The sequence below is a fragment of the Hyperoodon ampullatus genome (genome assembly GCF_949752795.1).
Source record: "Hyperoodon ampullatus genome assembly, chromosome: 2".
In the NCBI taxonomy this organism is placed as follows: Eukaryota; Metazoa; Chordata; class Mammalia; order Artiodactyla; family Ziphiidae; genus Hyperoodon; species Hyperoodon ampullatus.
Window position 1 is genome coordinate 22,351,572 of NC_136915.1, and position 13,488 is coordinate 22,365,059.

The following is a 13,488-nucleotide window of genomic DNA, read 5'->3' on the forward strand; positions in this document are numbered from 1 at the left end:
CAAGAAATGGGAGTAGTTTTTGACATTCTTATTATTTACAAACAGGTTCAAAGCCACTCCCACTTCCTTTGCATTTGGGCCTTGGCTTCTCCCCTGCCTTCCACCTACGGACACAACCCCCAATCCCCTAACTGTGTCCTCTCTCACAGCCAGTATGACCTTCGGGAGAACAGCAAACACTCGGAGGTGCTGATTGACCTGACAGAGTACTGTGGTCAGCTGGTGGAGGCCAAGTGCCTCACCGTCAACCCCCAGGACAACAACTGCCTGGCAGTGGGGGCCAGTGGGCCCTTTGTGAGGCTCTATGACATTCGCATGATCCATAACCACAGGTATGAATAGCGCGGCCTCCCGTGGGCAAGGGAGCCTGGAACCTGCTGCCCCTTTCCCTCATTGCCATGCCCTCTTCTTTTTGAGGTGGGTTGTTTTTGCTTTTTTCTTTTACGTTTTTTATTTCTTTAATGTTGTATCTAATTTATTTATTTGTGGCTGCATTGGGTCTTTGTTGCTGCATGCGGGCTTTCTCTAGTTGCGATGAGCGGGGGCTACTCTTTGTTGCGGCGCACAGGCTTATTGCGGTGGCTTCTCTTGTTGCGGAGCACAGGCTCTAGGCGCACGGGCTTCAGTAGTTGTGGCACGTGGGCTCAGTAGTTGTGGCTTGTGGGCTCTAGAGCACAGGCTCAGTAGTTGTGGCTCACGGGCTCAGTTGCTTCGCGGCATGTGGGATCTTCCCGGACCAGGGCTCCAACCCATGTCCCCTGCATTGGCACGCAGATTCTTAAACACTGTGCCACCAGGGAAGCCCTGAGGTGGGGTTTTTTAATTTTGTGATTCTTTTTTAAAAAATTTAATCCATGCTTATTTTGGAAAATATGAAAAGTATATTAAAGAAATTACCCATACTCCATTACCTGAAAGAAATCACTGTATATAGTATTTTCTGCTTGTCCTTTCACTATGAGTGTATGTACAGAGTTATAATCTTATACATGTAATTCCTTTATTTGTACATATAATTCTACTTTATTCTTTTTTTTTTTTAAACAAAAGTAGAATATACTCAGAATCTCCACAGAAGTCCCAGACCTGAGGGGCTCCGCCAGCCTGGGTTTTTAGTGGACTCCTGGGATAAGTGCAGAAACTTCTGGCCTGCATTACTTTCATTTGTGGATTTGGGTGACCACTCTTGCTCTTCACACACTGCATGACTTAGGGTGGGCCTTGAGCTTTTAGCTTCCTCATCTGTAAAATGTGAGTAATAGGGTGGCCATGAACCAAGACAAGTAGGCAGGACTTACTTATAAAGCACTGTAATGTATGTGTCCACAGCTGTCTAGTTGGTGGACCTTTGGGGGTGCTGAGATAAGGAAGAAAGGTACCTCCTCCTGTATCTCTCCAGGGATATACACTTGGGTTTTTCTCCAGGAAGTGTGGTATGGTCTAGCCAGGAGTACTGTTAAGCATTATAACCTATATGGTTTGCCTTCCCACCAGAAAGAGCATGAAGCAGAGCCCTTCAGCAGGTGTGCACACCTTCTGTGACCGGCAGAAGCCCCTTCCGGATGGCGCAGCCCAGTATTATGTAGCAGGTAGGGCTCAGCCCAACTCTGGCCCTAAACTCTTGGCAGGGTGCTGATTGTCTGTGGGGCAGTGCAAGGAGGCAGCATGGGATGGTGACCAAGAGCAAGGGGTTTAGAATCAGACAGACCTGGGCTTTGATGCTGACTGTGAGTGACCAGCTATCATACAACCTTTGGTAAATTACTTACCCTTGAGGAGCCTTAATTTATTTTCTGTAAAATAGGGTTGTAATGACTCAATGAGATAAAGCATATAACACAGTTGGCCCAGTTCATATAGTAAGGGCTCAACACTTGTAGTTGCTTTTCTGATGAAGATGATGGCTATCATCATTGATATGGTTGACTTCTCACAACTCCCTGCCCCTTTTGGGAGGGATTGGAAGCCTCACACTAGGGTAACAGGGCTGTTCCCTGCAGGTCACCTGCCAGTGAAGCTGCCCGACTACAACAACCGTCTGAGAGTGCTGGTCGCCACCTATGTGACCTTCAGCCCCAATGGCACAGAGCTGCTGGTCAACATGGGAGGAGAGCAGGTATGGACGGCTGCCCAACGTGGCTCTGCCCTTCCCCCTCCCACCCTCGTATCCAGCAGCCAGGGCTGTGTACCCCACATCCCCTACCATGAGGCAGACAAGAAGCCTCATTGTAAATGACATTACTGTGAAATGTGGAAGTGCCATGGCATCTATGGAATTCCCAGAGAGGTGCCCTGGCCTTGAGTGTAAGGTTCAGAACTGACAGACTTGTCTTCAGATGCTGGCCTTTTGTTTAGTAGCTGTGTACTGTGACTTTGAACAACTCTCTTCATTTTCCTGAACCTTGGTTTCCTCATCTGCTATTTTCCTAGGAGGAAATCCTGGGGCTCAGAGCATGCAGCCAGGCTGCAGTTTAGGGCCAGCTTTGGGAGGTGTTCTTTGATAATGGCAGGTTGCTAACCCTTCTGTTTACAATCTCTCAGTCAGGATATTTAGTAAGCCTTGCAAAAATTCATTTACTCTACAAAGTCACTGAGTACTTACTCTGGGGGTAGCATTAGCATAAACACGAGGGAAACAAATGTGAAATATGATCCATCCTAGGCTGATGGGAGCGACATGGCAAGTGAAACCGTTGATGACATTTAAAGTCAAGGTGTGACACAAGAGAAATGGGATGGAGACTAGGTGAGCCCTTGAGTTCAGAAGAGGGATCTGGCTTCAGGTTGCTTAGCCGTCACCTGGCTTAAAGGTAGCATAAAGATGAGTAGCGAGGCAGTCTAGCAGAGTGGTTCAGAGCCAGACAGACTTGGTTTTGGGTCCTGACTGTGCCACCTGCTGCTTTTATGGCCCTGGATAAATTAATTAAACTCTGAGCCTACATTTCTTCATCTGTTCAGGGGGTGATGATAATAGTACCTTTTCGTGGGGGGGTTTCTAGGATGAAATGAAAAAAAGCCATATAAAACACTTAGCAGAGGTCCTGGAGCAAAGTAAGAATTCAATAAATAGTAAGTAATAATAGCTAATATTTACTGAGGGAAGTAACTAGCAGTGTTACTTTGGGCAAATTGCTTCTCTGCTCTGAGGCTTCAGTTTTCCCATCTATAACATGAGACCTCTGAGGACCTTGTCGACCTAATAAACACGTGATTTGAAGTAATGACAGTATTTCAAGCCATCCACCCTAAGGGCCAGGAACTGGCGAGATTTTCCTGCCTGAGGTTTGCTCCATAGAAACACCCCTTCTCCCTCGCTTGATGGTTCCCTGCTCAACACTCAGCTGTGTTCCTGGGAGCCACCCAGGCCTCGCTTACAGTCCGGCCATGTTCTTGCCTCACAGTGTCCATTCTTTTCTTGACCCCTGCACTCTAGGTCTATTTGTTTGACCTGACTTACAAGCAGCGGCCGTACACCTTCCTCTTGCCTAGAAAATGCCACTCCTCAGGGGGTAAGTTCTCCCTTCAGGTATCCTTTAGGGCATCTCTGCTGGGGAGCATGAGTGTACACTGCCTCTGCTGAGAAGCCTGCCACTTACCTTGTGCTGGCTGTGATCCTGCAAAAGGAGTAGATTCTCTGAAATAACACTGTACAGTAAGAGGGAAAGTAATATTAGGTCAGAGAGGTCTGTCAAAGGGGTTTGCGTCACAGCCCTTTTCACTTCCCTCCGAAAAAGCAGGTTCTGTCCGTGCTTGGCTCTTGAGGGCCTGAAGTAATTGTCTTTCCCTTCTCATCCTGGACCAGTCTCCTCATTGATTTCTTCCTGGGGCCTACAGTTGTTTTAGGCACCTCCTCACCCCCCACTCCCATCCCCACCCCCAGCTAATGCCAAGTTGAAGTTGTGTCCCTCTTCAGCCAGCAGAGGGCGCACAGGCTTTTCTTTATGTCCTTGCCTGCTTTCTGGGAATAGACCTACCCTGGGGGGATAGCCCCACAGTGGAGCCATCAGACCCTGTGGTGGAAGCTGGAGGGCTGCTGAGGAGAAATGAGAACCTCCTCCTAAGTTGTTGCTGTTCCTTTCTGCCCACCCCCTCCCAGAAGTTCAGAACGGCAAGATGTCCACCAATGGTGTGTCCAACGGTGTGTCCAATGGCCTGCACCTTCACAGCAACGGCTTCCGGCTGCCAGAGAGTAGAGGACATGTCAGGTGAGGCCAGCCTGACTTTCCCAACCTTCCCAGCCCCAGTTACACCCCACTGGACTGAAGGGAGGGCATGTCCTGTAAACCTTCCTCCTGACCCCCACCCAGGCATACACCCCGGAGTCAGGGGACTGGGGCAAAGAGGCTTCTGGACTGTGGCTAGTGGTCCCAGTGCCACTTCCTCCTGGTAGGACTCCAGTCATGCTCAATCTGAAGCTCTGGTCCCTTGATACCAGTAGCTGGCATCAGGACCCAGAGGCTAGCTCCTCTTAGCACTGGGCTCCCTCCTATAAAGGGGTCCCACACAGACGGGCCTCCCCCATTATATTTTCTCCATTCATAGCATCTTCTAGCCTCTGTTCACTTCCAGGCCCTGTGCTGGGCTTTGGATACAGAGGTACCCAGATCCTCTAGCCCTTGGGAGAAACGTAATTATCTATAGAGAGATCCACGGGAGGCACTTGGGTGGTAAGGAGGTTCGGCTCAGCATGGAGGCTGTAGGTTTCAGCTACTAAGAATTCCCTTAAACCCGTCCAGGACAGCTTCATTTCTCCCTGTTTTTTTTTTCCCCCCCACTGGCTCAGAGCATCTGGAATTGTGACCATTACCTATCACAATAACCCAGGCCAAGGATAGGAGTGGTACCCTCTTTTAGATGACAGTGCAGATCCCAGGGACCAGGAAAACCTGAGTGGCCTTCAGGCAGGGCTACAGACTTCCTGAGAGGCTTCTCTGGCCTTCCTTGGTTGGCCTGACTTGGCTCTGCTTCCCCCACAGCCCCCAAGTAGAGCTGCCCCCATACCTGGAGCGTGTGAAACAGCAAGCCAATGAGGCTTTTGCCTGCCAGCAGTGGACCCAGGCCATTCAGCTTTACAGCAAGGCCGTGCAGAGGGCCCCTCACAACGCCATGCTCTACGGGAACCGAGCTGCTGCCTACATGAAGCGCAAGTGGTGAGTGGGCCTGATGGAAACAAGCTGCTGAGGCATCCATGGAAGGTAGCAGTGACATCCTGCTGCCTCTTAGGGCTTCTTAGGCCCAGGCTTCTCCTCCCCACCTACAGGTTAGTGGTGAGCAAGTGCCTGACTGATTAGTCAGGAAGTCTCAAACACCAAGAAAGCTCACAGTTCAGTGGAACATGTTCACAAGTAGCTTCAACATGGTGCTTTGTTAGAAAGTGCTGTGACCACTGGAAGTAGGAATTGGGAGAATGGTTAATCCCCACTCTTGGAGAATTGCGCCTTGAATTGGACTTTGAAGGAGCAGTAGAATCTTGCTAGATGGAAATGAGGCATTTGGTGAATTCAGTTGGTATCTGTTTGAAATGATTCTGCAGCTCCTTGACCTTGGGGCTTGCTTTCCTATGCTCTTGGACCGTCTGGACCAAACACAAACAAGATCCTAGACATCCAAAGCTGTCTGTGGGTCTTGCTGAGTTGTAGTGGCTGGTGGTAAGGGAGTAGGTCCATATCCTGAAGAACCCTTTATCTTTGGAGACCATTAGGGCCCCCGGCCCTTCTGCCTGCAGCACCAGCAGGCAAGCAGGCAGGCAGACCCCATCCCCCAGCCAGGGCCAGGATGGGAGATGGATAAAGCTGGGCCCACAGCCATTTCTGCTCCGTCTGGCATCCCTTGGCTCTGCCCAGACAGACAGGCCAGCTGGTGTGCCATCGTCTGGCTGCAACTAGTCAGGCCAGAGAGGGAAGCTTAAGAAACCCACCCAAGTCAGCAGGATGGTGGATGGGGGTTCGGAATGATGCTGCCCCCACGGGCCTTAGCTCAGGCATCAGGAGCTTGCCAAGGGCTCAGATGGCAGCCAACCCCAGGAGACAGCAGCTTTGGGGCCATCCTGAGGTGTGTTGCCCCTCTTTCCCAGCAGGTGGGTAGAAAGCAGTGGTGTTCATCCAGGCTGCAGGCTAAGAGCTGTCTCATTCCTGCATTCTTGCTAAGAGAGACTGATGATTTCCCAATCCATGGGTACCCTCAACATGTTCTCTGAATTCCTACTATGCACTAGGAACTAGGGACACAAAGTTCTGTCACTCTGAGTTCTTGTGCTCCAGAGTGCCCAGTCTCTGGACAGGGGATAAAGATGTGGACATGCTTCATCACCAAAGAGGCAGGAAGCAGTAAGTCTTTGAATGATCAGGTGAAGTGCTGTGGGCATCAAGAAAAGTTAGGTCACTTTAACTGGGGATCAGGGAAGCACCAGGAAGATGTGATGTCTGAATGGGCTTTCAGTGTCAGCAGGCTTAGATGGGAGACGCAAGGAGGAGGGGACTGTGGGGGAAGGACATTCCCAGGGAGATGAAATGGTGTGAACAAAGGCATGGGGGTGGGGGGCTGACTGAAGAGCTTGTTTGCAGAACAACAAATCCATTTGGCTGGAGCAGAGGGTTCGGGCTGGGACTGGCAGGAGATGAGTCTGTGAGGTAGCCTGGGGCCGGCCTGGGAAGGACTTGGAATGCAGAGCGGTGGCGTTTTGGCCTTGATTCAGTGGACGATGGGCAGCTTCTGAAGAGTTTTGAGCAGGAGAGGGCTGTGCTGAGGGCTGTCTTTTCAGGGAGATTGATCTGGCAGTAAGTCTGGATGGGTGAGCCCTGGGGCCAGCCTGCTCTCTCCCCAGCCCCACATGCCTGCCAGTGACCCCCAGAATGTCACATTCTGTCCCGGGCCAGTCTCCCCAGGGCTGCCATCTGCTTCTGGATGCAGTGGGAGCGGTCACCCTCTGGCACCTGGCTGCTCTCTGGTCTGGCTCTCTCCAGGAGCTCTGAGGGCCACCTTGCAGGCAGTAATTGGCTTTCCAAACAGCGCCTGCTCCTTCGTCACAGCCACCCGTTTTGACGCAGGCCGTGCCATCGAAGCACTCTGTCTCCTGCCTGCCCCCACCCTGGCTGAGCTGCTTGCTCCTGGTCTGAGCATGGCTGCTCCAAGGACCGGATGCTTCCTCTGAGCGCTGTAGGCGAAGGAGGGTCAGAAGGATAGCTCCCATGTTGGGCCTGCTCTGGCCCCGTGCGGGGGAGCTGTGAGCTGTGCCTTGGTGGAGGGACCGTCAGCTCTAGGGAGTGCTGCTTAGCACCGTTGGGTCCTAGGCCCACCTCAACCCATCAGGAAAACAAAAAACAAAAAAAAACCCACAGCTCCCAAAGGAGAGGTGGCTCCTGTGACCCGCCTGGCTCTCCAGATAAGAGGTGGGAACTGGTCTGTGGAGCTGGGGGAAGGTGTATTTTATATTCCGGCACAGGGTGGGAGAAGGAGGGGCTTTTTCTTTGGCCCCTCCCCCCCCAAACCATTCCCACTTCCCCATATCCATGCTTTGGGAGTTTGGAGAAGTCAGTGTGGATGATCTGGAGCTCCTGGTGTATGCCCGCCCCCCGCCATCAGCTTCCAGAGAACTGACTCTGCCAGACTGTCAGGCCCCATCCTCCAGCCCTGGGAGGTAGAGGCCACAGCTGCTGTGGATCAGTCATCCAGGGCAGAGGGGGGTCTGGCTGAGGGCTTGCTGCCTGCTGCTCAGACCCTGAGTCCCCAGCCTGGCGCTTCTGGCTTCCCCGGAGCACAGAACTGTCCTTGAGGGCCCCCCGCCTTGGACATGGCTTTAAAGGCCAGCCGGGGGGATTTGAGGAGGTGGATAGAGGAAGGGAGAAGGAGAGCTTGGGGAGCCTGAGGCGGGCAAGATGCCAGGCCTTCTGCTGCAGAGCTGCGGGTGCCTGGGGTGAGCGGGTGCGCAGTTGCACACTGTGTCCAGCAGAGGGCAGCCGGACACTGGTTTTTGCCTCACACCCACCTCCCACCCTCTACCTACCCTGCCAAGACCTCGGGGCTCCTGGCTTGCCTCCTTAACGTAGTCTGTCTCCTGGGGAGCAAGACCTGGACTGAGCCAGGATTCTCTTCATCCCCAAGTACCCTTGCCATGAGATCTCTCAAAGGTGGGCTGGGGTGGCTGCAGGAAGCGCAGGAGACGGAATGGGGACTCCCTGCTTGCCACGTGGCCCCACCTCCAAGCCACATTCCCCTGCCTTCGCAGGGATGGTGACCACTACGATGCCCTGAGGGACTGCCTCAAGGCCATCTCCCTAAACCCCTGCCACCTGAAGGCACACTTCCGCCTGGCCCGATGCCTCTTTGAGCTCAAGTACGTGGCTGAGGCCCTGGAGTGCCTGGATGATTTCAAAGGGAAGTTCCCGGAGCAGGCCCACAGCAGCGCTTGTGATGCATTGGGACGCGACATCACGGCCGCCCTCTTCTCCAAAAATGATGGTGGTGAGTCGGCACTGAGGAGGGGTTGCTGTCACTCTATCTATTTGAGGTGCTACAGTGACATTCTGGAGAGGACATAGTTCTGAGATAGGAGAGGTCTAGGCTCACGTACTGATTGAGAAGCCACATGACTTTGAGACAGTCACTTGGTCTCTTTGAGACAAGGATTAGCAATGACATGTTTAAGGCACCTGGTGTTTTCCCCCTGGGACTCAGGATAGGAGTCAGCTGAGCCCAGTGTGCCTCGCAGGTCATTCTCCTCTGCTCACAGACAGGGCCTTGGCCATTCCATTGGGATCTGAGTTCGGGGTAGCTGGCTGGCATGCACTTGCTCCAGTTTGCATGGGTGCAAAAGAAACAGCAGCACAGGGCAGTAGAAATGCCTTGGGCACAGGTGTGGAGCCTCAGTTCCAATCTCAGCTCTGCCATATGAAACCATGTGACCTTCGGTAAAGCACAGCCTCTCCGAACCTGCTGCCTTATTTGCAGAGAGCATTCGAGGCCCTGCCCAGCTCACCTGGGTAGCACTGGAGAGTAAACTAGGTAGTTGTGTGGTCTACAAACATGAGAGGGGAGCTCACTGAGGGCAGACATGGATCCTCCCTGTCTCCTTTGCAGTTTACTAACCATGGGTTGATTCATTAGTCTGAATAGTGCCAGGCACTGTCCTGGGTCCTGGGAATATATCTGGGAACAAGTCAGATGGAATTTCTGTATTCATGAGTCTGTAGCCTAGTGAAGGAACCAAGCGATGGAGAAACAAAGAATGCCCTGCGGCCCTGCGGCCCTGCTAGGGTGCAGGTGTGGTGGGGAGGGCTTGATGGCAGTCTGGGGTTCTTGAGGAAGAGACATTCAGGCTGAGATCTTGAGGACGCGGAGGAAGAGTTAACTAGATGCAGAGCGTAGCTGTGGGAGGTAAAGAGTTCCTGGCAGGGGGACCAGCACGTGCCAAGGCCCTGAAGCAGGCAGGAGCGAGGCACTAAGAAGACAGGTATGATTTTACCCGAGGCGCTTACCCGATTAGCACCTCATCTGGATCCATGATAACTTGTCTTCTAGAGAGGGAGGGCTTGGACCTTACTGCCTTCAGAGCTATGGATCTATTTAGAAAAATCACCCCCTCGAGGCTCTCTTGGCAGTGCCTTACCCTCCCCTCCCTGCCTCTCACATCCACAGAAACAGACCTTGGGTCTGTGCATCCTTGGGGCTTCCAGACGTTATTCAGGGACCTAAGCCAAGGCCCTCCTGGCATCAGAGGTCTCCTCTTGAACACCCTCAAGGGCAGGATGCAAAGATGCTTCTTTCTCATAGTTGTTCCCAGTTTTCCAGGGAAGAGGTAGAGACGGGTAGCCCTACATTGCTTACTGCTTGGACCGAAAACAGGGTCAAGGGTGGGGAAAAAATGGGGGAGGCGAGAGAGGGACACGACTCTCATCTTTCTTTGTTCTCTGCCCTCAGACGAGAAGAAGGGAGCTGGTGGTGGTGGCAGCGGCCCCGTCCGCCTCCGCAGCACAAGCCGCAAGGACTCCATCTCAGAGGACGAGATGGTGTTGCGGGAGCGAAGCTATGACTATCAGTTCCGCTACTGTGGCCACTGCAATACCACCACAGACATCAAGGAGGCCAATTTCTTCGGCAGGTCTGAGGCCCTGAAGAGGAGGAGGGCACAGCCCAGTTGGCAGCAGGAGGTTGGGGTGGGGGTGGGGGGGCATGGGGACACAATGCTTTCAGAAAAGTCTCACATCCCAGCTCTGCCTTTGTACCCTTGGGCAAATGGCTTCATCTCTGTGGGTCTCAGTTTCTTCACCTATGAAATGAAACCAGCCCTCCCCACTCAAGGGGCCATAACAAGGACTAATGAGGTGACCCAGAAAGCATCCAGTGCAGCACCTGGACCCTTCCTTACCCGCACCTCCTGCTCCCTGTGCCCCCACATGCCAGAGCTTGGGTTCTTTATCTGGATGCTTGGAGCCTTGGGCAGGCACCCTCATAGGCTGTCAGTCTTGGCAATCTTTTGTGCCTAGAACTGTGCCCCCGGTACTGAGGGACCTAGCCCATGTCTCAGACACCATCACCCCCAACCCTCCTTTGTAGATGCTGTACTTTCTTTGGGTAGGCGAGATACATGAATGTGAATTAAGAATCTCCGTCAAGATCCCCTCTAAATGTCAATGGTGTGTCAGGGGCAGATGTGCTGTAGGATTTCAGGGTCTGGATCCGGGAAGGCTAGGACTACTGAGGGAAGGCTTAGGCAGGAGTGTTCCCAGAGACCTAAGAGATGCACGATCTGGTCCTGGCACCCAGAGTGCTTATAATGTACTTCGGGGGGAGAGTAAGTAGGAGGGACCTAGGCAGTCCCTGACCCTGAGCTTAAGAGAACAGTTGAACAGTGACACGCTCTGCAGTGTGGAGAGAATTACCGTGTGCGTGGGAGTTCCGAGTCAGGTAAAGACCCCAGAGTTTGGGGGGCCGAGTGGCTCCAGACTTCCCTGCTCTCCCTTTCCCTAAGCCATGCAGCCTCTGCTTGAGGCCACAGGGCAGTACCCCACCTGACCTCCCTGCCCTTTGCCCCCCTGCCAGCAACGCTCAATACATCGTCAGTGGCTCTGATGATGGCTCCTTCTTCATCTGGGAAAAGGAGACCACCAACCTGGTCCGCGTGCTCCAGGGGGATGAGTCCATCGTCAACTGCCTGCAGCCGCACCCCAGCTACTGCTTCTTGGCCACCAGCGGCATCGACCCCGTTGTGCGGCTGTGGAACCCCCGGCCAGAGGTGAGGGTGTGGCAAGGTGGCAGATGCCAGACAGGGAGGAAGGTAGGGATGGACCCTATGCGAGGCCTCCAGCTGAGCCCATGAGGGTTGGGAAGGGCAGTGAGTCATACAGAGGCTAGGAGCTGCTAGGATGAGTGAGCTCTCACCCCAGGGCCCCAGGCTGCATCGGTGGGAGCCAGCAAGCTCTGAAAGCTCCAAATGAAGTGGGCAATTCCAGGGGCAAGAGTTGTCTCCTGCCTTCCAGAGGCATATCCTTGAGCCAGCTGGCAAAGGTGAGACTCACATATGGGAAACAGCAACCAAGGACTGGGTGCGGGAGGGCAGGGAAGGAACCAGATGAGCTCCAACACTTCATGAGAACAGTACCTCAGAGGCTCCCTAGGTACCCTGCCCCTCGTATACCACTGCCTTGTGTCCCCCAGAAGCTGTACAGAGGTCTGGCCCTCAGTCACACGAGAAGTATGTAGGTTTTAGAGTCTGGTGGGCCTAAGTTTGAATCCTGGTCTCTCCACTTACTGCCTGAGGGAGGGACTCAACCATCTCTGATCCAGGTTTTTTACCATCTGTACATTGGAAAGGGAATGACAGCACCACCTCAAAAGGTTGCTTTGAGGATTAAAGAAGTGATGCCTGTGGTGTGTCCGGCCCACAGGGACACTTAGGACGGTGTGGTAGTCAGTGTGGGGAGTCAGGTGGGCTGGCCCCCTGCCCTCTGCCCCACCTCCTCCCCCTTCCCAGCTGGCAAAACAGAAGTCAAGAGCTGTGTCTAATTTTCTATGAATTTTAAAGAGAGAAACCCTACAGGACCCTCCCTTGGTGGGGAGAGGAAAAGGAGGATAAAGGAATCCTCTTTGGGAGTGGCAACAAGAGTGGGGTGGGGGGAGTTATATCTGCGCTCCCGCCTCAGGTATATACTTTGTGTGCCCAGCACATCCTGGTGTGGATCCTCCCTCATTTACGTCCATGTATGCCGCCCCCATATATATAACCCTGCGTGGTGTGCTCCCCGTGTCTGTCTTGATGTGGTATGTCCTCCTCATTTTCCAGTGTGGGGTCTCCAGTGTACACCCTGCTATGTGTATTCCCCCCAGTTTATATCCCAGTGTGTTGTCTCTCCTCCAAGTGTATATTACCACGTGCCCCCCAACCCTAATACGTACAACCCTGTGTGGTGTGTCATCTCCCTCACATACAGCCTGGGGTGTGTGTGTGTGTGTGTGTATGTGTCCCATACATACCCCAGGATGCGTTCCCCTCTACGCATGGACACACATGGATATACCCATATACATCTCCTGGTATGTACATACCCTCTCCATACGTATAGCTCAGTCTGTGTGTGTGTTTCCCCTGCATATATATCCCAGCAGTATGTGTGCCTCCCCCCCACAGAGTGAAGACCTCACAGGCCGAGTTGTGGAGGACATGGAGGGTGCTTCCCAGGCCAACCAGCGGCGCATGAATGCGGACCCGTTGGAGGTGATGCTGCTCAACATGGGCTATCGGATCACAGGCCTGAGCAGCGCGGGTGCCGGGGCCTCTGACGATGAGGACAGCTCCGAGGGCCAGGTGCAGTGCCGGCCCAGCTAGGCCCTCCTAACCCTGGTCCCCAGCCCCTGCTACTGGCTGGGTCCTCCGCCCCCGGGCAGGAGGTCAGGGGGTTCTGTTTTGGTTTGTCTTCCCCTTCCCATTTTTTCCTTTTCCCTGTTTTGTTAGTTTGGCATTGGGGGTGGGGATTGCTACAACTTGCTGGCTTTTGGACTTTTGGGCAATTGCCCCTTGACTGGCCCCAGCCCTGAGCAGAAGAGCAGGAGGAGAAGCCCCTCCATATGCCCCCCACCACCTTGCACTTCCATGTCCCTGGAGGGCTCCGGCCTGCCTCAGGTGGGGAGGCAAGGGCTGAAGCTGTCTTCAAGGACTGCCCTACCCTTCAGTTGGCAGCAGAAAGGGGAGTGGAATTCCCAGTCCATAAGGGCTAGCCTTGACCTGTTACCATTCTTGCTTCTGGTGGGCAAGGCTAGCTCCCTCCTGGTCTTCAGGGAAGGTTCTGAAAAAGCATAGGGTGCCCCCTTCCTTGCAGAGCCACTCTGTCAGGGTGGAAACAGAAGTAAGGATGGGAGCCCTGGAGGGGCAAGGTCAAGCCATTGCTTCCTTGCAGTACAGCGTCCCTGCCCTCCTCCCAGGCACTGGCTCTGGGTCCTGCGCCTGCCCTCACTGGCCGCCCCTGGGGGCTTAGCCTTTCCCAAGGGCCCTGGCAG

General features: G+C 53.6%; 1 protein-coding gene across 5 annotated transcripts in view; it reads left to right on the top strand.

The window, feature by feature from the left end:
- Nucleotides 1-12,820, top strand: part of WDTC1 (WD and tetratricopeptide repeats 1) — a gene marked incomplete at both ends in the record, with an annotated part of 51,824 nt that extends 39,004 nt beyond the window's left edge. For 3 of the 5 annotated variants that reach the window (XM_079697253.1, XM_079697254.1, XM_079697255.1), the window contains 10 exons: nucleotides 150-332; nucleotides 1,495-1,589; nucleotides 2,001-2,116; nucleotides 3,434-3,509; nucleotides 4,097-4,205; nucleotides 4,977-5,150; nucleotides 8,225-8,460; nucleotides 9,916-10,096; nucleotides 11,038-11,230; nucleotides 12,623-12,820. In XM_079697253.1, coding sequence (XP_079553379.1) covers nucleotides 150-332; nucleotides 1,495-1,589; nucleotides 2,001-2,116; nucleotides 3,434-3,509; nucleotides 4,097-4,205; nucleotides 4,977-5,150; nucleotides 8,225-8,460; nucleotides 9,916-10,096; nucleotides 11,038-11,230; nucleotides 12,623-12,820 — 1,561 coding nt within the window. The remainder of the gene's footprint in view (nucleotides 1-149; nucleotides 333-1,494; nucleotides 1,590-2,000; nucleotides 2,117-3,433; nucleotides 3,510-4,096; nucleotides 4,206-4,976; nucleotides 5,151-8,224; nucleotides 8,461-9,915; nucleotides 10,097-11,037; nucleotides 11,231-12,622) is intronic. The other 2 variants (XM_079697252.1, XM_079697256.1) reach the window with 2 other exon arrangements.
- Between the last annotated feature and the right edge of the window lie 668 nt (nucleotides 12,821-13,488).